Here is a 22,375-nt window from a genome sequence, read left to right on the forward strand (position 1 = left end):
CCCTGACCTCAGTCTTTGGGTGAGTGTTCTGTCCTTTCTGTGTGCTCCCACGGCATCATGCCCAGCTCTGTGGAGGGATTTATTTCATTACATTCTGTCTCCTCACTAGAACGCAAGCTCTTTGAAGGTAAAAATTATATTCTACTGATCTCTAAACTCTCCATATTGCCACACAACAGACACCAACTAAATTTATGTTAAATTAAAAGGTTTTTTTTCTTAATTCACATGTTCCAGTTTGGCTAATGCTTCGCTAAACATAAGATGTAACTGATGACAAGGGATCTTCTTCCTTAGTATAAACTGGCTCCTATCTCAGCAGCTGAAAACGTATTATGTCTTTTGGAATATTTGGTGTATCAGGATAATGTTGAACTTCAAGTTCACAAGTCCATTTCCACTCGTAGCCTAAGAAAAAAGACACTGAGAATCTTGGCTAACTCACCGTCTCATTGTTTTACTAGTAAGCAGTCTGCTACCCTGAAGGTCAGGGCCCAAAGAAGGCAGGAAGCAGGTGTGTCACGCCCAAACCTGCTGAGTTGCTTGAGTTCAATACAGGGGCGGCAGCTCCCTTCAAATCTCTTGGCCTGGCTTACCTGGGTCTCAGGTACCTTAAGACGGTGTCTACGGTTATGATGGTTACAAAGACTTTGCTGTCACTCTCGATGGCTGACACCTAAGGTGCTAAGAATCCAACAGACTGCAACCATAATCTAAAAAGGGAACCTCAGTGACCTTGAGAGGACTCATGTTCCTCATAGGAATGAACAATGCTCTTATGCAACAACTGGGCTGAGTCTTCTGGCCATTCACATATAATTGAGGATCCTGTCAGGCTCGGCTTTCTCTATAGCCCTTCCTAAAAGAAATCACAGTCAACTCTGTACCTGGTTGTACTGTCAAGTCTGTGAGCTCCTTCTGACAAAATCTCAGTCTTGGCCACGGGGTGGTATGGCCACACTGTCTAGGGTAACCTTATCATTCTGAAACAATGAATGCCAACTTAATGTTAAATATTTGGGTAAGAAAAATCATATTAGAAGAGTAGCTTTGCCTGGGTGAGTAGTAAGTCCAGGAGTCTGGGCTGCTGACAGATTTCAAAATAGGGGAAGAGAGGGATCATTTCCTGATTTTTCAAATTATATTTTCTCCCTGTTTTATCTCCCTAGTCCCCATCATCCCTTTCTCCTTATCACAGATAATAAGAGGACGCAGAGGAAAAGCTCAGTCAGAGAAGGTAAAAAAGAAGCAATCGTGAAGACTCAAGGGAGACTCACTGGTAAGTATAACAGCTCATCGTCTGGGGACCTCCGTTTCTTAATGGATGTCATCTGGATGCCATGTGTGTTCTGACGAAAAGCTGGTGGAGGGAAAATGCAAGTTTCATCCTGGGAACATTTCTGAAGCACTAGCACATTTTTTAAACAGACAGTAGCCTCAGCAAAGCTGTGAGATTAGAGTTTCCAGTCCTAAGCCTCCATTTCCTTGGTGATCACTGCATTGATATTAAGTGTATGCCTAACAATAATGAGGTGGGGGGGGCAGGGAGGAGTCAGTAGAAGGAAGACATCCAGGAAGCTGGAAGAGAGCCTTTGGCCTAAGTGGTGCTGCAGGAATCCCTGTGTCTTGCTGGCGCGTGTCTGTGAACAGCTGTTAAAGGACCGAAGATAAATGGGTTTCGGTGTTGTATTTTTCAGATCATTTATCTTCCAAGGAGGGAAAGGGGTATGGCAGAAGTTGTCTTGCCCACGCATTCAACTTGTGTGTTCAGCTCTCCTGCAGCAGTGTGTACGTCACGCAACTTCAGATGGGCATTCACTTCCAGGCCCTCGGTTTTCCCTTTGGTAAAGTGAGTGAATGCAGCTCATAAATCCTTAGGGGTTCCAACATTAGAAACGACACCCGGGATCCAGGATATAGAGGGGATTCTTTTGCCAAAGTTCCGATAATCTATTCTTACTTAAAGTTATTTATTTGTAGGTAATTGAGGTGCTAAGGGAAGCATATAGAAAGGATGCCACCAGACAGACTCAAGAGCAAAATTAGGGTGGAGATAGAATTATATAGATATGTATGTATTTTGTATATGTACAGATATATAAGACACATCATACATATATACTTTTTTGAGGACTAATCAGAGAGAAGGAGTCTAACAGGAAGGGCAAATCATACGGAACAGTTAGAAGTTGAGGGTGAGTAGTTGTTATAACATTCTGTTGTTCTGTAAAACGAAGTACAGTTTATATTTCTTCTGTGTAGTAACCAGTAATAAGATTAAAATGTGTTTTCATGAAATAAGTCCTAGTGTGGTATATTTAAAATACTTGTAGTGATAACAGTCTTATACGAGGCACCTTCTAGAATCAATTTCTTCTCACAAGTGGATCAGTGGTTTTTACACTTTGTTTCCTGGAGGTCTAGGCCCCTGTACCACATGGGATAGGGGTGGTTGAGAGCCACAGACCACCCCTGACTCCTGTCCTCTTCAAACACGGCCAACCTACTTTAATCTATACGCACTATAAGAGTCTTTTATGAAATATTTCATTAAAAAAAAAGCTTTTACTGTTTAACAAAAGGAGTTTGAAAACAACAGACCTAAATCATTTGTCTCATTAAAAATGAGGTAACTGAGGCCCCAAGAGGGTCATACATGCCAAAACTCCATGAAACCCAGATCTACATATTCCCATGACCATGCTTTGTGAAATACATTCGTAAATCTCACTGTTCCCAGGAATTCATAAAAGGTAGACAGGTGCTATTTTCAGCCCTCGGGGGCAATTACCGAAAAATAAACTGGTATCAGCAGCTTATACTCAGAGTTTCTAATCCAGCAGGTCTTGAAACTAAGAATTTGCATTTCTACCCAGTTGCAAGATGATGCTGTTGCTACTGGTCTGGGAGTCACAGTTTGAGGACCGCTGGACTAAGACATCCTCACAATGACGATCTGCTTTTGCAAAGCTGTCATGCACACCTGGAGTCCTCCATCAAAGAGAGAGCCGTTCGCACTGGCTATGGGACCTCAGGTCATACGTGCCCCCGAAGCCCTGAGGTCTTCCTATGCAGCTTCCCCACTATGGCTCCTGGCCCGCACATCTGGAGAAGACTTCACCCTACCCCGTTTGGCTACTACAGCTACTTACGGCGCTTCGTACCGTCACCGTTCTTTGCGCTGTCCGACACCTGCTGCTTCCTGATGCTGTCTTCATCCGCCTTCCGGTCCCTCCCTGGGCAAGCACAGATCCGGGCCTCAAAGCAGCGTCGGCCCAGGACCTGCCCGCTGGGAATCAGAGAGGAGGGAAAGAAAGGGTGAAATGGAAAAGAATTATAAAAGTCCTTGGTGTTCTCTCATTTCCATATCCAGTGCCAGCCATCACCCATCCACCATCACCACCAGCTCACTCATGGCTGCTTTGAGGATGGACCCAGAAGCACTTGGCAGAACACGAAAGGACTTACATGCCACAAACAATACGAGTAAATAACATTCCATTTGTTCTGCAAAGAACCTCCAAGCCATTAACTGAACAGCTGTATTTAGCTACAGATTTTGAAGGAAAGTTGAGTTAAGCCAGTGGATGTTTCTGGATAAAACCCCCTTAGGCAGCCCAGACTTACTCAAAGAAACTGTTAACTGCCTTGGGAGCCACATGAAAACAAACACTGTCTAATCAGAAACTACTGCAGTCAAATGTCAAGAATTCAGGTATGAGGTGACTCGCATGCCTTCCCAGTTCTTTTCTTCCCTCTACCTTAACGCACCCTGTTCTGTCTCCACCTTCTGAGATCTTTTATGTCAGTGTTTGCAGCCAGGATTTAAAGCACAAAGGACAAAATCAAGGGTAGGTCTTTGCTGTACATGGGAAGTTAATGATAGAGTAAACACAATTTCACGTTGCCCTCTGCCCACGGTGTTTTGCAGAATGACAATTCTGAATATGCCACTTACTCTCTGGTTTCCAGAGTAACAATGATTAAAATTGGACGGCGGTTCATCCCTCCAACACAACTGCTGTTACACATGAAATTGTACAGGACTGTCGTGAATTCAGTGCCAACCTGAACACAGGAGGAAAAAGAGTCTGGGTTAACAATAGTTTGAACTGAAGTTCTTCCTTCTCACTTCTCTCTAGTTAACCAACTCACTTCTGGTGAGGTGATATGCTTTCCTCTAGTAAGACAAGCACTAAAACCCATTGTAAATTCCTCTTTGCCTTGCCTCTTGGGGAGCTTAAAACTAATGTTTGCAACACGGAACACTATATTAGATGAAAAAGGCTTTAAAACATAATATTTAAAAAAAAGATTTATTTATTTTTTTAAAGAGAGAGAGTGAGCAGGGGGAGAGGTATAGGGAGAGGGAGAGAGAGAAAGAGAGAGAGAGAGAGAGAGAGAGAGAGAGAGAAGCAGGCTCTGGCAGGCTCCCTGCTCAGCGCAGAGCCTGACATGGGCCGCAGCTTATGACCCTGAGATCACAACCTGAGCAGAAATCAAGAGTCAGTCTCTTAAGCAACTGAGCCACCCAGATGTCCCTAAATCATAAGACTTTGATCCTATCGATCCTATTCATTTGCAGGCTAATCCCTATCACCTAGTTCAAACAGGGGAGAAATGAAAAATTTATCCAAAATAGCAGCAACACCCAGGGATATTTCCCTTATGGAGATAAAAGAGTATAACACAGGGGCGCCTGGGTGGCACAGCGGTTAAGCGTCTGCCTTCAGCTCAGGGCATGATCCCGGCGTTGTGGGATCGAGCCCCACGTCAGGCTCTTCTGCTATGAGCCTGCCTCTTCCTCTCCCACTCCCCCTGCTTGTGTTCCCTCTCTCGCTGGCTGTCTCGGTCAAATAAATAAATAAAATCTTTAAAAAAAAAAAAAAAAGAGTATAACACAGATTTAAATGTTCACTTCCATAAATAACACTCCAGAGCTGAAAAGGTCTTCAGGATTAAATCATCTATTCCAAAGTGGTCATTTATGGGCAAGGCAACTGAAGCTTAGAGAGGGAGAGCCACAAGCTAATGGTCCACACGGCATGCTGGCAAACCAGAGACTCTGGTTTCACTACTCCAGTGTTCTTACCACAGAACCAGTCTGCTTTCCTAATCTGCCACCTGTTTGTCCAAACTTCAGCTAAGAGATCCCCCTCAGAGTCTCCCATTCGTGGGCCACTGGGAGTATACTGGCATCTGGTCCACATCTATTACCAGTTCAATTGCCAGTTCAATTCCCTAGATGAGAAAAGGTCAGGTATTTACCCACTTGCAAGTTCAATTATGATTGGCCTTTAAGAGTGGAACATGGGTACAGAGCAATGTTACCAAGCTAACAGTACAAATGCAGGCGTTCTGAAGGGGACAGAGAAGCAGTGTGGTAAAGAGGGAGAGGAGGAATGCAAGAAGGGTTGTATTTGATGACAAACACTGAGGCAGAAAGAGATCGTCAGAACACTCTAATACCAAAGAACTGTTCTCCCAAGTCAGCCCAGTACTTATCATCTTACCTGGGGTGGCTCGTAAGGTACCAACACGCTCTGTCTTCCTGTGATGGGGTCTTCTACATACTGGGCGTGGCTGTTCCCTTCTACTCGAATCAAATGACTAGGAGGGGCAATCTGTCCTGCAGAACAGAGAAAAACAAAATAGTTAGTTCTACGCCTTCAAAAAGGAAAGAAAGAAAAGAAAAGAAAAGCAAAAAAAAAAAAAGGAAAAGAAAACTGCATGGGCAAAAAATTGGTGGCTAAAGACATGGTTTGTTTAATAGAGGAAACATACATCCTTGAAGAAAGGAAGAGATCTCATTGCCAGATATCTAATAAAAGAAGGTGTACCTCTGTAGCAATAGAAAGGGGTGGAATGTTCATCTATATTTAATGGAATAGTCCTTTGTTTCTGGAGCTGTAGGTTAACAATTCAAGCTTTTCAAGACCCTATGACTGTGTCTCTGCTCTAATCCATAGAGGGGATTTTGCTAGCTCACATGGGAAAGGGAAGGAAAAGGAACAAGTTCATAAAAAAACAAATAAAAAAACCCCAAAACTCAGCCTGAGAATAGATGCTTCCCCAAAACTGACTAGAAAAAAATATTAACAAGAGGTAATAGATGGCAAGGATATACCTTTCACGGCCTGTTCTTTTCTCTGTCATAAAGTTTCCACATTTACACCTGCCATTTTTTTTTTTTTTTTTAGATCTACACCCAATGTGGGGCTTGAACTCATGACCCTGAGATCAAGACTCACATGCTCTACTGACTGAGCCAGTCAGGAACCCCTGGTTTTATACCTGCTTTGGTCATAAAGATGAGAAACTTACTCGTTGTCTAGTGCTGACAGAGCTCCAGGTCGGAGGATCAGAAAAACGAAGCATGCTTTCAAAAGAGCACAGGCCACATTTCACAAAATTGGGATACTTGACAGAGCTCCAAAAAAAAAAAAAAAAGCAGCTGATCTGAGAATTGGGAGCGGGAGTCATAAAGGTTCTTAATCTTTGGGTACATATTACCATTCTGTAAAAATTGTTACTCTATAAAAGTCAAAAGTTAAGTGTGAAAACGCCCTCTGAAGAATCATTTATTTGGCAAGAACTAAAAAGAGGTGTTATGTCAAACAGTGAGAAAGCAAAACAAAACAAAATATAGTTATATCAACTTAATAAATCAAGGGCAGTTATGGAAACCTATAATGGAGGCTAGCTATAAGGAATCATCTTTAAGGCATATTATTAAGTGAAAAACAAGATGGAAAGGTATTGAAAATGAGGCTGTGTAGACAAGGACTGGAAATTAATGTGTAAGAAGTAGTTGTGTTAAGGTGGGAGGATTTTAACTTACTCTGTTGAAATTTCTAACCATTCTCTTTCTTCCTCCATTAATTTTTCTCTACCATCTACTCCTACGTCATACTAGCTACTTACCAATATTTCTTTTTTTTAATAAATTTTCTATATAAAGTATCCTAACCTCCAAGCCTCTTGCACCCAGATCACTCTTTTGATGAATACTTATGTGTTCTCTTATCCTTCCTTTCTACTCTCTGCTGCTCCTTACTTAGCCTCCCTTTATAGAACCTTAGAATATCCAATGTTAGAGAACCCTTGGAAATAGAGACCTCCTCTGTAAAGCTGTTGTTGAATCTGAGGCTCAGAACATGGGGCATGACTTATCCATGGACACAGAGCTTAAAGGAGGCCCCAAAATACCTGCTCCTTGACTCCCAGTCCATGACTTTGCTGTCCCCCCTCCCAGCTTATGTCCTAGATCTTCTCTTTGCTCCTTTTGTCTATTATTTATCTTCATTCCTTTTTCTTTTTTCCCATCTTCCTCTTCTAGTTTTTCATGTTACTCATCTTTTATGCTCCCTCCAGCTCTCAATTGGTATAGCCTTGACAACCATTCTAGAAAAGGCCCTAAAGCTGAAGGTTACCCTCTCCTGGGCTGAACAGGTCCGATGTCAGGTTGTCCCTCCTACACGCTCTCATTTAAAAAAAGAAAAAAGAAAAAGGAAGGAAGCAGTAGGGAGTGAAGAGGCAAGTTCAGGTCACCTAGTAATTACCGATATTAAATTACGAACAGTCCAATTGGTATGGAGCCATAAATGTATTTATCATTATTCTCAGACAGTCTGTTAGAAAGGTAGACTGAGCTGTCCTCAGACTGCACAATTTGGAACCAGATAGATGGACCCCAAAGAAAAATCTCCACAGGATGTCTATTTTTCAGGAGCTTAGCTGAACAGCCCCAGATCCCAATCCTTACCCTCATTGAATTCACGGCTCAGCTCATGGTTGGGGCACCGTTTTACCACCTCGGTGACATGCTCGGCTTTCTTGTAGACAGGCATGGCACGGATGACAGCGCCCTGCGGAGGTGGGGTCATCACCTTGATCTGGATGGGACATGTCTTTGCAATTTGGCAGTATAGTTTCTTCAGTTCAGTGGAATACTGCTTAGAGATGGGCCGATGGTAGCAGTAGGAAAGAACCAACAGGAGATAATTGTTACGTGCCAAATCAGAGCAAGGAAAACAGGTCCACTTTCTATAGATGCACGATTACGACTGGCTACTACATGCCTGACGATGACAGCTAGCAATCTTATCAGAAGGAGTTATATTCACTAATCGAATTCATCAGATTTTCCTACTTTCAATAAAATCCTGTCAACAAAAGAGTTCAGATTTATCAAAACACATTTATGTCATTATTTTCTGGTATCTTCTCATTAGGATGAAAAAATTGAGTCTCAGAGGGGTTTAAATAATTCATACCATGAACAGCTTTATAGAATCCCAGAAACTAAGTGGAAAACAACAATGTTCTCATATATTGAGTGATATTAAACAGATTATAATTTATCCTGCCCTTACAATACTCTAGAGAGACTCATAGGAAATAGGATTTATGGGGGAAAAATTAAGATGCACTATCTGGCAGAGTAAAGAGATTTTACTCAAGGTCAACCAGCCAGAAAATGTCAAAGCAAAAGTTCTCCCAAATTGTTGCATTTATATTCTCATGCCACAGCCTAAGACAATGGAAAAGCTGAAAGGGGCCATTTGGTCCTATATTCTCATGAAAAGGACTGGTCTGTTGCAATGGCACAAATCATGATGGCAAAAGCCATCAAGATATGGATCTCTTCACTCATAAGTGACTGAAACTTCTATTCCCCACACTTCCTTCTGAGGGAGAGGAAATTCAGTGATTTGTGGGTTGGTTGGTTGTAGAAATGGCAAAATAGGGGGGAAAAAACATGAGATCTAGAACCAAATAGAAGAAAAAAGTCCTATCCTGCGTTTCTTCCCCTCCATCTCTGAACAATGCAGAAAGTCTCCATTCTAATCTTTCCATTCTATTAAATGTTAGCATCCCTGTTCTCTGGGCCAGTGCCGCATCACTGCATTCCTCCTCATTCTGCTGCTGCAGTGAAACCACCAGGCACCAGCACGGCCAGCCAAGAGTGGGGCACCTAGTAACACTTACCCAAACAAAGGTAAACACACACACACACACACACACACACACACGCACACGCACACACAGGTTGCAATCCTAAATTGGCAGCAACAGTCTTCCAGGGGAAAGACACTAGGGACCAGGAGCCAAGTGGCAAAAAGATTTATTATTGATATGTTTCAACCCAACTCTGACTAAAGGCAAATGTCTGACTAAAAAGTGCATTTAAAAATAATTGCTTTATTTCTTCCTTTTGAAATATTTTATTTAATCCTTCTTTTTATCCCAAGCCTTTTAGTATGTTAAATTTTCAGTTAAAAATTTCCTAATGCTAGGAGTGTGTTGCATAATCAGCTCTCCATGCCCACAGGTCAAGGATTAGACACAGCAAACGGGTTTTATATAGCTTGAGGAAACAGGGAGCATGCCAAAAATCGACCACAAAAGTAAAATTCTACTCGGGAATCACTGAACAAAAACTAGAAGACTATTTTTGTGCTAGTGTTTTTAACCAATGACTTTACAAGCAAAGACACTGCCTTAAGACATGTTAAGAACTCACTTTTACTGAGAATGCTTAGAAAATAAGCATAACGGTTTGTGTTTTAGTTAGAAGATATATAACCTAAGTGTGAGTTTCATAAGATCTACCTCAGGAAAAATTACTGAAATATAAGGTTGTCACCTGAAGGCAAATAAGGCACCTACCCAAGTATGTCAAGATTGGCAACAACAACAAAAAAAGATTAGTGTTCAGAGTAGGACAGTTCAAAGAAAAAAAAAACACATCTTATTTCAAAAATTGATACACTATCAATCAAACTTGACAGACAAAAATGTAAAAGTAGTGAAAACAAACATAGGCATCATCAGCTGTTACTCTCACTCATTCTCAGGGATAGGAGAGGGGAATCTCATTTCTGAGTCCGAATAATGGTAAATAATAATGGCTTTACCTTTTCCTGAGTTCTGTCAGAAGTGGAATCCTCACAATCCTCACACAGCCCCATGAGGAAGGTATTACAGGGATACAGTCTTTTATCTGAAACCCCTGGGGCCAGATATTTTAGAATCCAGAATTGTTTTGAGTTTAGAAAAGGAGTAGAGTTCATATAACATATATTATAAACACCTCCCGCAGGATTTAGGTCAGCACCTCAGAATCAAATGTTAATGTTTCCTCAGAATTTATGACTATTCACACCAACTGGGAAATGATTTTAGAGCTTCAAAGTTCAGGCCAGATTTCACCACCAAATGAGTCTGTCACAAACTTCATGAAATTAAAACCAAACCAAACCAACTTTCGGTTTTCAGAGCTCTTTGGATCTCAGAATTGCAGATAACAGATAAAGAACCAGCACTATTATCCCCATTTTATAGATAAGAAAGCTGAGGCACACAGGACTTGCCTGAGGTCACAGAGAAGAGCTGGTTAGCAACCAGTATAGGAGGGTGCTAATCCCAGCCCCGTAACTACAGTCCCTTGTCTCTATTTCTCTTGACTCGCTGGTGCAAATCTGTGCACTTTCACCTTTTTCTAATTCCCAACAGCATGGCTATACTCTGAATCAACTTCAAAGGTATACCATCTTCTCTAACATTAAAACAAGCTCAAAAGTGGTTGACTCACCATCAACAATTCCTCTTTATTTATTTCTCAGTGTAATCATGTTGGCTCATTTAATTGCAGAGAGTGGCAGCAAATGATGGAACTGACAAAATCCTGGGCTAGGAGGAAGCCAACCTTGGAGTCCAGTACCAGCGGTCTGATTACAGATCAGGGCAAGTCATGCACAAGGCCCTGATCTTTCCGGAACATGGTGTGTTAAGGCCCTTTGTGGTCTGACCCCATCTATTTCTCTTTCCCTCCCCTCACCCCCCAAACGCACTCACTTCCCACTGCATGTTCTGCCCATGCAAACCTCTTAACGCCTCCAACACGCCATACATGCTTCACCCTCAATTCAATCATGCCACTCCCTGTCTGGAATGACTCAGTTTATTTCTCTGTTCTCCACACCAAGCTCGGACAAATTTAGTTATCCCCCCCTCGGCTAGGACTGAATCTAGCACTGTAGACCACATTTTCCAATTTTAATGATGAAAGTTTCATATTGACTAAACCGAAATATCTGACCAGGGCCAAGATCCATTTTGATTATTGCTGACAGGTCTGCTGCTCTGTAACCAGGGGGGCTGAAGTGGCCTGGCATGCTCGGTTCTTTAAAAGCCAAGCTTCTGCTACTATATTTCCTTCACTGGCTGCGAGTTCAGTCTGTGCTGATGTTTAATATTTTTCCAGCACTAAATTCAGGCTCCCCGGCCTATGGGATATTCGTAATTCTTTCGAGTTCCCCACTTCCCTTATCCTCTACCAAATGCCCACTGTCTCCACCAATTTTCCAGTCTTCTGCAGGATCACAAAAGAATGGCAATCTGATTTACGCCAACATTTTAGAATACACTGGTAATTCAAGTTGGCACATGGTGAAAAGTGAAACACATCTGGCTCCTTTTAATGTTTCTCTCTTTTTCTCTGGGACTTCTAAAATCTACCTCTAAACTGTCCCAACATTGACTTGAGACCCTTTACTTCTAAGGTTTAATTTTTTTTTGGGGGGGTATGTATTTTTTGTTTTGTTTCAATCAGCTTTGAGGTAGAGTTTACTATAATTGCACCACTTTTTAAGTATACGAGTTGATGACTTTTGACAAACATATACAGTTGTATAACCTTCTCTCCCAGCCCTGTCCTCAAGATTATCTTTTGCCGCTTTTACAGCTAATCCTCTTCCCGACCCCTTCCTAGACAACCATTTACCTGCTTTCTCTCACTGCACGATGTCAGAATTTTCTAGAGATGGAACAATACAGTACATGATCTTACGTGCTCAGCTTCTTCCATTTCGCATAATGTTTTCGAGGCTCATCCATGTTTTTGCATGTATCAGTATTTCACGTTATTATTTAGTGGAATTCCATTATTTATCTACTCATCAAATATTTCCACTCTGTATTTACTATGAATAAAACTCTTGCAAACACTCATATATAAATCTTAGTAAGGACATATGTTTTCATTTTTCCAGATAGGGACCTCGAAGTATGATTGCTTGGTAAGAGTATGCTTAGCTTTATAAGCAATTGCCAAGCTGTTCTACAGAGATGAGGGTTCACACCTTGTCAGCACTTGCTAGTGTCAGTTTTAATGCCATTGTATATGGCATGTAATGGTTCTCACTATGGTTTAAACTGGCATTTCCCTGATGAATAATGATGTGGAGTATATTTTCATCCACTTATTTCATATACATCAGATTTTTATATAATTAGATTTTACATAATAAAAATTAAAAATAAAATATATTTATATTTTTATTCAAAGAAATGAAAATAAAATATATAATTAGAAATATAAATATATTTCTATTAATTTATATTATTTCATATACTTATTCACTATTCTTTTTTGAAGGGTTTGTTCAAATCGTTCAAACTTTTTAAATTTTAATTTTTTTAAATTAGGTTGCTTGTTTTCTTGAGTTGAAAGAGTTCTTTATAGAGTCTAGATAAAAGTCCTTTATCAGATACGCATTTTAAAATAGATTTTCTCCCAGTCTGTAGCTTGTCTTTTCTACCCATTTTGTGGGCTTTTCCAAAACAGTTAATTTTGAGGAATTATCAGTATATTGTCTTTAAGGCTTATGCTTGCTGTGTCCTAAGCAATCTTGGTCTAACCCAACGTCAGAAGGATTTTGCATATTTGCGTGTAAAAGATTTATAGTCATAGCTCTTGCATTTAGTCCTAATCTATGTTGAGTCGATTCTCCTCCTCATCGTCATCTTCTTTTTAACAGCTATCCAGTTGTTCCAGCAACGCTTGTTGAAAAGTTTATCTTGATCTTTTTCCTCTGTTCAATTGCCTTAGAATTTGTTTTGAAAATTAATTGACCACGAGTGTTCACATCTTTATGTGGACACTGCCCTTTTCTATTGACCTATATGTCTATTCATACATCAGTGTCACACTGTTTGGATTACTCCAATTTTATGGGAAGTCTCAAATCAGGTAACCTGCATCCTCCAATTTTGTTCTCTTTCAAAATTGTTTTGGCTCTTTTAGGTCCTCTGAAATGCCATTTAAAATTTATAAGCAACTTGTTGATTACCATGAAATTCTTGGTAGAATTTTGGATGAAATTATTTTGAATATATAGGTCATCTTGAAAAGAAGTGATATACTAGCAATATTATGTATTTTAATCTATGAACGTGGTATATATCTCCAATTAGGAACTTTTCATTTCTCTCAAGAATGTCTCATAGCTTTTAGTGTGCAAATCTTGCAAATATTTAAAAATTGTTTAAACTTCAAATTTAAATTGTTTTGTTAAATTTAAATTTGTTAAGTTGTTCACTAAATTTAAAAATTGTTTAAACTTTAAATTTAAATTTTAAAAATTGTTTAAACTTAAAAATTTTTAATTTCTAATTTTATTTTTCTAGTACATAAAAACATAATTGATCTTTGTATATTGACTATGCATTCTGTCACCTTGCTAAACTTACTAGTTCTGGTAGCTTTTTGTACCTATCTTATGATTTTCTACATAGATGATTATGTTAACTGTGAGTAAAGACAGTTTTATTCCTTCCTTTCCGATATGCATGACTTTTTTTGAACTGTGATTCAATTTGCCATTGAATTATTTTTATTTTTTAAATTGATATCCTAGATCATTGATTTTAGACCTTTATGCTTCTCTAATATAAGCATTCTACATTCTACAAAGGTGCCTCTGAAGCACCCCTTTAGCTATATCTATAATATTTTAATATATTCTTAATATGGAGGAACACCTGAAGCATTTCTTTTGGAGGTTTGGTTAGTCTTCATATCCAATATAATAAGGGACCACATTTACATTCCTGAGAAAAACAATTCTTTCTCTAAGGCCTACGCTTATTTAATGGGTTCTGTTTCTGGTTTTAACTTATTTCCCCTTTGCACCATTTTCTTATCATTCTAAATGGATTTTTTTTATTGCTGTTCTAAGGTTATTTTTATCTCTAGCTAGGTTTTTTTCTACTTACAGGTATCAAAGGAAGAAGCCAGTTGATTCTATATCTGAAAAGAGAATCTCCTATATCTAAGAACTTCTTTGGTGATGCAAGTCCACTGCATTGAATTTCCAGCAGTTCTTTGGGTGGACATTATACATTCCAACCTTTACGTTTGAAGATATAACGTATCTCTCCCTATAGTGCTGTCTCTATTAGAGGCAGTTACGAAGGATTAAAAACTTATAAACTTCTTCTCAACTTCTCTTTTTCCATAAAGTTGTCTGTTTTTTCATAATTATACAACACATGCACATAGAAATTCTGGAAAACAAAGGAAATATATAACATATTTCCCCTACCCAGAGATATATACCATTAACATTTTAGACTTATTCTTATGCATATAAACACACACATACACACAAACACTCTCTCACAAACACACACACCTTATACAAACTGGAACATAACAAACATTTTAGTATTATCCTTTTTATTTATCATGAGTGTGTTCTATTTAAAAATATAATTTTAAGTTTTTGCAAATTATACTATTAAAGAGATATACCATGATTTACTTAATCATATTGCTTTTCTTATAGAGTATGAATTTTACTCTAATTTTAAAATATTAAAAATAACACTGCGGAATATATTTTAATTCACAAATCCTTAGTATGTAAATTAGTTTTAGTTGGATCCCTTGAAACAGGATAATTGAGTCAATGCATATTTTAAGGTTATAGAGAAGTCCAAAGTCAATTTGAATTTTCTTCCCTTAAAGTAGGTAAGGTGCTTATTTCTCCCTAGTTCTTTGCAGGATTTTGTTTCCTTCTTTATTTTGTTTCAAAAAAAGTGAGAATATTTCTAATTTTTTTTTCTTGAAATTATTTGTGGATTGGTGAGCTCTTTCAATTTATATGCTTGAACAAAACTCAATATAATTTTTCTTTTCTTGTTTTACTTACATTTTTGTTTCTTCTACTCTTATTAATTTTCAGAAACATTTTGATCTGCATTCTCTATCATACATTTTATATACTCAAACACTAACTGTTAGCATTTATTCCTTTTGTCTGCATTCTGGGAAAGCTTGTCAAGGTTGTTTTCCATATCATATGTACGGTTTTCTAGAGTTAGTTCTGTTCTGTTCCACTACAAATAACTGTAATTCTTCTATTGCATTTCAAATGCTCCTTATCTACTTAATCTCCCTTTTTACCTTATCCAGTCATCAGAGTCTGCTGTTCTAGGTAGATTATTTTCTTCTCCTAACTTTATAGTGTTTCTGTTTTATTTTTTGTACTGAAGCAATCTTCTGAACTTTTTTTTTTTTTGCTAGGATGTTTTTGCTTCCTTTGATTCATTAAAATGATGTTCCCTTATATTTAGTTCTTTTACTTTCTTTTTCTTCTCCTTCTTCTTCTTCATTTTGGTTGTCATTGTTTTTTGATATAGGTCTCTAATTGCTTTTGTAGTTTTCCGTGAACATAACAAGATATAGCTAGAGCTAGTATTTGCATCCCTCATGTCTCTTTGACAACTTTCAATTTGGTTCCATAAGCCTTTAAAAAAAATAAAAATTGGTACAGGGTGCTATCAACAGCCTGAGTGCCCAATTTAGTTAGGCATTTTTCTGTAATTCGTAATATTCTGGTGGGAAGTTAAGATTCTATATTAGAATCTTATTAGATCTAATTAGAATCTACATTAGAATCTACAGTAGAAACATTTCCTAAGCACATACTACACAATGTCAGGGAATTGGTTCTGTACAAGGAAGAGAGAGAAACAAGATTAAAAACCCTGGAATGCAGGAATTTATGTATTCTTACTGTGGAGGCCACTCTTTGAAATATAAAATAAATGGAAAGAAATGCTTACTCAGTCTTACCTTCAAGTTGCTCAGTGTAGAGCCAGAACGAAACACAAACAACACAAATACACTGTGTAGAGCAGAGGCATGTATAACATAATATGGGATTATAGAGGAGAGAGGAATAAACTACTTGTTAATAAATTTCCCATTTTTCAGGGAGAGAGGAATAAACTACTTGTTAATAAATTTCCCATTTTTCAGCAAGTATTATATTCAAGGCTCTGTTTTAGGTATGGAAATTCAGAAATAAACAAAAGCAAGATCCATGCTCTAAATATTCTAGAATAAACAAATAAATACTATGTCAGATGGTGATAAGTGCTATGAAGAAAATGAAGTCAGGGTAAAATTAAAGGAGATAGAGAGTCAAGAGACAAGAGTTGGGGAGTGTGGTGTGAGGGGGATATTATTTTATCAAGGGATATCAGGGAAAGATTTTTGATAAATTGATGTTTAAAGAAAGATTTGAAGGAAGTATGGCAGTAAGCCATGCATACATCTAGGGAAATAATATTTCAATTACTGGAGACAGCAAGTACTAAGGTCCTGGGATAAGTATGTCTATCAAGGAGACCAGTGAGCAAAGGCTACAGTGGTAAGGGATAAGATCTGAATCAGACCACATAAAAGACCCAGATCATATAAAGTTTTACAGGCCAGGAAAAGACTGCAGCTTTCCTTGGTGTGAGCTAAGAAGCCATTGGAGAGGCCTGAGAAGGTGACGTGATCTGATTTCCACTTTAATAATATTTTGGTTGTTATGTGAAAAACAGACTTCATAGATAAAAAATGGAAATGGATTGATCAGTATGGAACTACTGCAAACAATCCAAGTAAAAAATGAGAGTGGCTTAGACCAGAGGTAGAGTTGGCAAGAAGCAGTTGGTTTCTGGATATATTTTAACCAGATATGCTAACAGATTGGTTGGAGATGTGAGAGAAAGAGAAAAGCAAACATATTCCACTGGAGAAGAAAGGTTTCACAGTGGTAAAGTTAAAGACAAGTTATTCACCAACTAGATGGTGTACCCAAGAACATGAGAATGGGAGAGCTTTCCACAGACAAGCCTTTCCACAGATAGAGAACATCATGAATATAAGCAGATAGGCTTTATTTTTTTTTAATTTTTATTATTATTATTTTTAAAGATTTTATTAATTTATTTGACACAGAGAGAGAGACAGCCAGCGTGAGAGGGAGCACAGGTAGGGGGAGTGGGAGAGGAAGAAGCAGGTTCCCAGTGGAGGACCCTGATGTGGGGCTCGATCCCAGAACGCCAAGATCACACCCTGAGCCAAAGGCAGCCGCTTAACGACTGAGCCACCCAGGCACCCCAAGCAGATAGGCTTTAACTATGGCTGAAATATAGGTGGGGGCAGGGGGGAAAGGGGAAGGGCAAGAGGGTGAGGGGCAGAGCAGAAAGCAATGAGGCTAAGCTAGGAAGGCAGCAACCAGATTCGGAGGAGCCTTGGATATCACAAGAAACACTTGGACTCTACCAACAGGCAAAGAAGAATCACTAAAGGATTGCAAAGCAGGGGAAAGACCTAATGGTGCTATGTATTAAATAAAGCAAAGCTGGTAGAGGCAAGACTGGAATGGAGTAAGAGAAGGAGACCTATCGGGAAGTGTTCAGGAAAGAAATGAGGAGGGCCCAAACTTGGCAATCTAAATAACCGAAAGGGTGGAATGATGGAGGAAATTTTGGGGACTTACTAAAACTTAGTGTTCTAGTTTTCATCATGAATGTACCAAAACAGACTGAGAACTATTTTTCATTGGAACAAAAGATGCTTGCAAAAATAATGCCAGTTATTTGCTCATCCCTTTCCTAAAATCAAAGGATGAATGAGAGAGTTAGTTTAGGGCTCCCTAAAGAGTCAGTAGTAAAATGAGACCTGGCTTAGTCAGTGGACTCTTCAACAAATAGAGAAAAGAAAAGATAATTAGTTTTAATTCTGGACAAAGAAAATAAAATAACATGAGGTAACACTGGGATTAATAAGCCAACTTTGTTGTGAAAGAGGAAAGGGGTTAGTTCTCAAAGCCGAGAGCATTAAAGAAGGACTCTTACCCAACACCATCAATTGAAATCAACAGTTACTGAGCTAGGGGTCAAGAGACAAGATTTAAATTCTGCCTCTTCTACTCATTCCCTGGGTCTCTAATGTAGTCATTTTACTTCTCACCAACATAAAATAGAAAAAAAAAAAAGGATCATAGAGAATATCTTTTAGAGTGGAGAAGAAAAAGGATGGATGGTTATGGGAAGCCTTAGTCAACTGCAAAGACCAACATAAACACATGTATTATGATTATTACTGAAGCTTCATATTTCTAAGATCTTCCACATAGAGTGTTTAATGTAGCTTAAGTAATTTGGGGAACACTGTGAAAATAATATTTTAACCTGGTCAGGAAGTAGTTGTTGTCAGATAATAAAAATCTCCTGAAGTTTGAATATTTACCATTTATAATGAATCACATAGTTCATATTTATCTGCTAGTAATTACTAAGTTCTAAATAATGTCAAGTTACTAAATTCATTTGTTTAACAAAATGAATGGATTTGGCTTATCCACTTCCACATATTTTTTAAAATATACATGCATAGATTCATAAGTAAATACAATACAATATCATGTGTCCTTAAAATTTACTTAAGCTACACTGCTCAAAATTTAATATCAGCAATCTATTTTCATTTCCCATATTATCAACATTTATCCATGTTCTTACATTTTAACAGTTGGAAGGAGAGAGGGTAATGAGATAGAAGTGAGGGAGACCTTTTGCTTTATCTGTCACATTTTCTTTAAAAAAATAAATATTTGAAGGGTGCCTGGGTAGCTCAGTAGGTTAATTGTCCAACTCTTGGTTTCGGCCCAGTTCATGATCTCAGGGTCGTGAGATCGAGTCCTGCATCAGGCTCCACACTCAGCAGGGCGTCTGCTTGAGATTCTCTCTTCCTCTCCCTCTCTGCCCCTTCCCATCCCCCACACCCTATTTCTCTTTCTCAAATAAATAAATAAATCTTAAAATAAATAAATATATATGTTAAAAAATTAAAAAAATATTTGAAGCAATATGAAATTTTTTAGCATCTTGGTAGATAACTCAGGTATTTAAATTTATTTGCTGTTTTTGTAGGCTTGAAATATTTCCTAATAAAAAACTTTAATCGATAAATTTAATACGGGCAGCACTTATAAAACTCTTGCAGACTTACTGTTTTAGAAGACAGAGAATATAGAAATAAGATGTTAGAATCCATAAGGAACATTATAGCAGATCTTGTCCAAACCCTTTTCTCTCCACAATTTCCAGATGTAAAATTTAATGAAATTGATTCATTAATTCAACAAATATTTATTGAACACCCACTTCATGGCAGGCTGTGTTCTGAGTTCCAGGGAATTAGCAGTATACTTTAGGCTAAGGGAGTTGGATTAAAGGGAACATGGACACTAACTAAATGATTTCTAAAAGTGTGATATACGTTCTGAAGAAAAAACAGAGGGACACAAGGCGAAACATGAAGTTCTATGTAGTTGGTGAAGCTCTATTAGTTGTTCGAGTCACCTCCAAAGAAATGATTCCTAAAGGTTGTACGACGAGATCTAGGCAATGTGGGAATGAACTCAGATTTTCTTACTTCTGGAAAGCTATATACTTTTACAATGACATCATACTCCGATGACTGAGTCTCCATACAAAACCAAACTGACATTGTAAGCCAAGGACTTGGTTCTCAGTTTCTATTATGGAATTGCTTGTTTCAAGGCAGTTTTAGTTTAAGATACGGTGGCTAAGCTTTTCTTACAAAGTTAGACCAGGAAAAGCTGAGAGATCATTTGGTTCAGCCCCTCCAGTTACAGAAGAAGGATCCAGGCTCTGAGAGGAGATGAAATTTGCCCAAACACACTCAGTAACAAGGACCATCTTGACACACAGGCTGATTTCCCATGCACCATGCAGTCTTAACACTCCTCGTACGGGGCCCATGTGGAACTAGGTATTTTGTGCCAGTGTGAATTTCCAGAAACATGCAATAGGATTAGGAAAACAAGTACAAGGCTCAGAGCTCATATAAAAAATGAAATATGATCACCACTTTCCTACAAGGTTACAAGGATATTCCATACTGCTATTTGCCTCAATATCACATGCTTTTTAGTTTAGTAAATAAGTTTGTCTAGGAATTGAGATTTTCTTCCCTAAGTTGTAAGTATATTTTCAGAATGGAATCTTGAACAAAAGAATAATATGAAATGCCCACCAACTTTTTAAAAACCAATTCTACCCTATTGGGTCCTAGATTTGCTAAATCAGCAATGGACAGTGGACTGTAATCAGTACCGCTGATTTAGCAAATCTAGGACCCGATGGGGTAGAATTGGTTCTAGGTAAGACACCACATAAACTTGTGGCTCTTAAAATTATGTAAATCTTCATGTAAAATTAGAAAATGAAATATTGTGATAGTGAAAAAGGAAAAAAAATTAAAGAAGAGAAAGCATATGTGAAAGAATTTACTTCCAACGATAAAGTAATTGATGTCTCAAAAAAATGTCACAGACTTCGGACACTCAGTCCCTGAGGAATTTCAGGTCACTCACATGATCTCCCCAAACAATGAGCTAATAATCACCCCTGGGAGAAAGCAAGGGAACTCTGTTAGATGATCTATATTTTTTCTACTTTGAGTATTTTATGATCTGGTGCAAATCTGTTAGAGAATCCAGTTACCAGGCTCATACTGGCAAGGTAACTCTTTAAAAAGAATCTGGAAAACAGAGTGTTAATGATCTTTATGATCAGAAATATATAAAAAGCCTAGCAATCCATGTCTGTACTGATGTATAAGTATGCACATTCAACAGTGTGTTTATTCCTAGGAATTACTAGCCTATGAGTTAAAACAAAGAGCCTCATTTTTTGTTGGGCCTCAACCAAATTTCCTCTTCTACAGTCTTGAGCATCCGGATGAACAAAGGATTTCTACAGTGTCATGGAACAGAGGAGCCTCAAAACTAACAAATGAACTAACCTCTTTCTTGCTATACAATATCCCTGACAAAATGGAAAAGCAAGCTTTGCCTAAGTTTGTTTTGTTTTGGGAAGGAGGGGAGGAGGCCTGGCATATTGAGGAGTGAACTGCACAAAGCCAAATATCATGTTCAAATAGAATAACTCCAGGGGATTTTGGAAAACAAGAGTAAATTCAGCTCCTTTACTAATAATATGTTGCAAAGAGAAGTGGAGAGAAAAGCATTCCAGTAACTACGACCCCACCATCACCACCTGCCTCCGTAGACATACTATATTACATGCTCTTGGCTGCCAGACTGGTAATTCAGTACCACAATGCATAGAGATGCCAGCTAATATCAGCACACACCTGCATAATTTTTCAACAGCTCCCTTTCCTAAAGGTGCAACAAAGACCCTCCCTCCCCACTCCCTCAAGAAGAGAAACAAAACACTTTCATCTCTCAACTTCTCCCAGAAAAAAATGCCATACCCTATGCAAATCCCAAACTACAAGGCTAACGTCACCTACAAATCTCCAAGAATATGGAAGGAATAAACTTCTATGGAATAAATAGATCACTCATCACCAAACCCACTTCACTACTCAATCCATCCCCAACGGAAGCAGCCGTAGGATATACAGGGTAGTGTCAAAGACATTCTGATGCTACAGGGCCAGCTTGCAGATAAATCCACATCTGGCATGCCATCATGCTAAAAGAAAATGTCTTAATTTTTTTTTTCAAATTTAATATTGCATACCTATGTATTATGACCTATTGGCCATTAGCCCACAGAATAAACCTTAGCATATAAAACCAGATGCAGCCATGGTCCAGTAACACTTAAGGCAGATTACCTATTGCAAGGATGGCTACGTTTTAAAATGGGAGGAAAACCTAAGCCAAGACTTAAATACACCAGCAACTTTTCTGGCCTTCTGCCTGAATATGCGTTGATGAAAGTAAAATAAAAGAAAAAACAATGAGATTTACAAATAATCTAAAAGACAACCACCATTCACTAACAGGAAATGCTAGGTGTCCTTCTAAATTTATGGTTCTAATTTGTGGAGAGTTCAAAGAATAAAAGAGGTGAAAGGTCGGGTCTTTCCTACTTCAAATAACCTAAAATAATTGACAAGTAAAAAAGGGCAAGCCTCAGAGTTGTCACGACTTCAATCATACAAATATAGCAATTATCAAGTACAAAGCCAATCTGAATTTAGTCAGAGTTATCCTAAAACATTCAGTGATTTCAATTTTTTTTTCTTTTTTTAACTAAGTATTCTTGGGAATTGCCAAATTAAAAAGCCCCTTTTATGAGGGTAAGAGGATGATAAAAGCAGAAATTGAAACTGGTAGAAAAGAAAATCATATAAAACGGACGGGGTACTCAAAGAGGACAAAATAAAATTCTGGCAACTGAC

At 38.3% G+C, this 22,375-nt stretch overlaps 1 protein-coding gene across 8 annotated transcripts in view; it reads right to left on the reverse strand.

Annotated features, from left to right (window-relative positions):
* Positions 1–22,375, reverse strand: part of TP63 (tumor protein p63) — a 228,766-nt gene that overhangs the window by 23,891 nt on the left and 182,500 nt on the right. For 6 of the 8 annotated variants that reach the window (XM_019794738.2, XM_034661180.1, XM_019794740.2 and 3 more), the window contains 5 exons: positions 7,766–7,952; positions 5,514–5,629; positions 3,959–4,068; positions 3,153–3,289; positions 1,278–1,360 (listed from right to left, as the gene is read on the reverse strand). In XM_019794738.2, the coding sequence (XP_019650297.1) occupies positions 1,278–1,360; positions 3,153–3,289; positions 3,959–4,068; positions 5,514–5,629; positions 7,766–7,952 (633 nt within the window). Of the gene's footprint in view, positions 1–1,277; positions 1,361–3,152; positions 3,290–3,958; positions 4,069–5,513; positions 5,630–7,765; positions 7,953–10,597; positions 10,823–22,375 lie in introns of those variants that run through there. The other 2 variants (XM_034661212.1, XM_034661184.1) reach the window with 2 other exon arrangements.

The sequence above is a fragment of the Ailuropoda melanoleuca genome, chromosome 1 (genome assembly GCF_002007445.2).
Source record: "Ailuropoda melanoleuca isolate Jingjing chromosome 1, ASM200744v2, whole genome shotgun sequence".
In the NCBI taxonomy this organism is placed as follows: domain Eukaryota; kingdom Metazoa; phylum Chordata; class Mammalia; order Carnivora; family Ursidae; genus Ailuropoda; species Ailuropoda melanoleuca.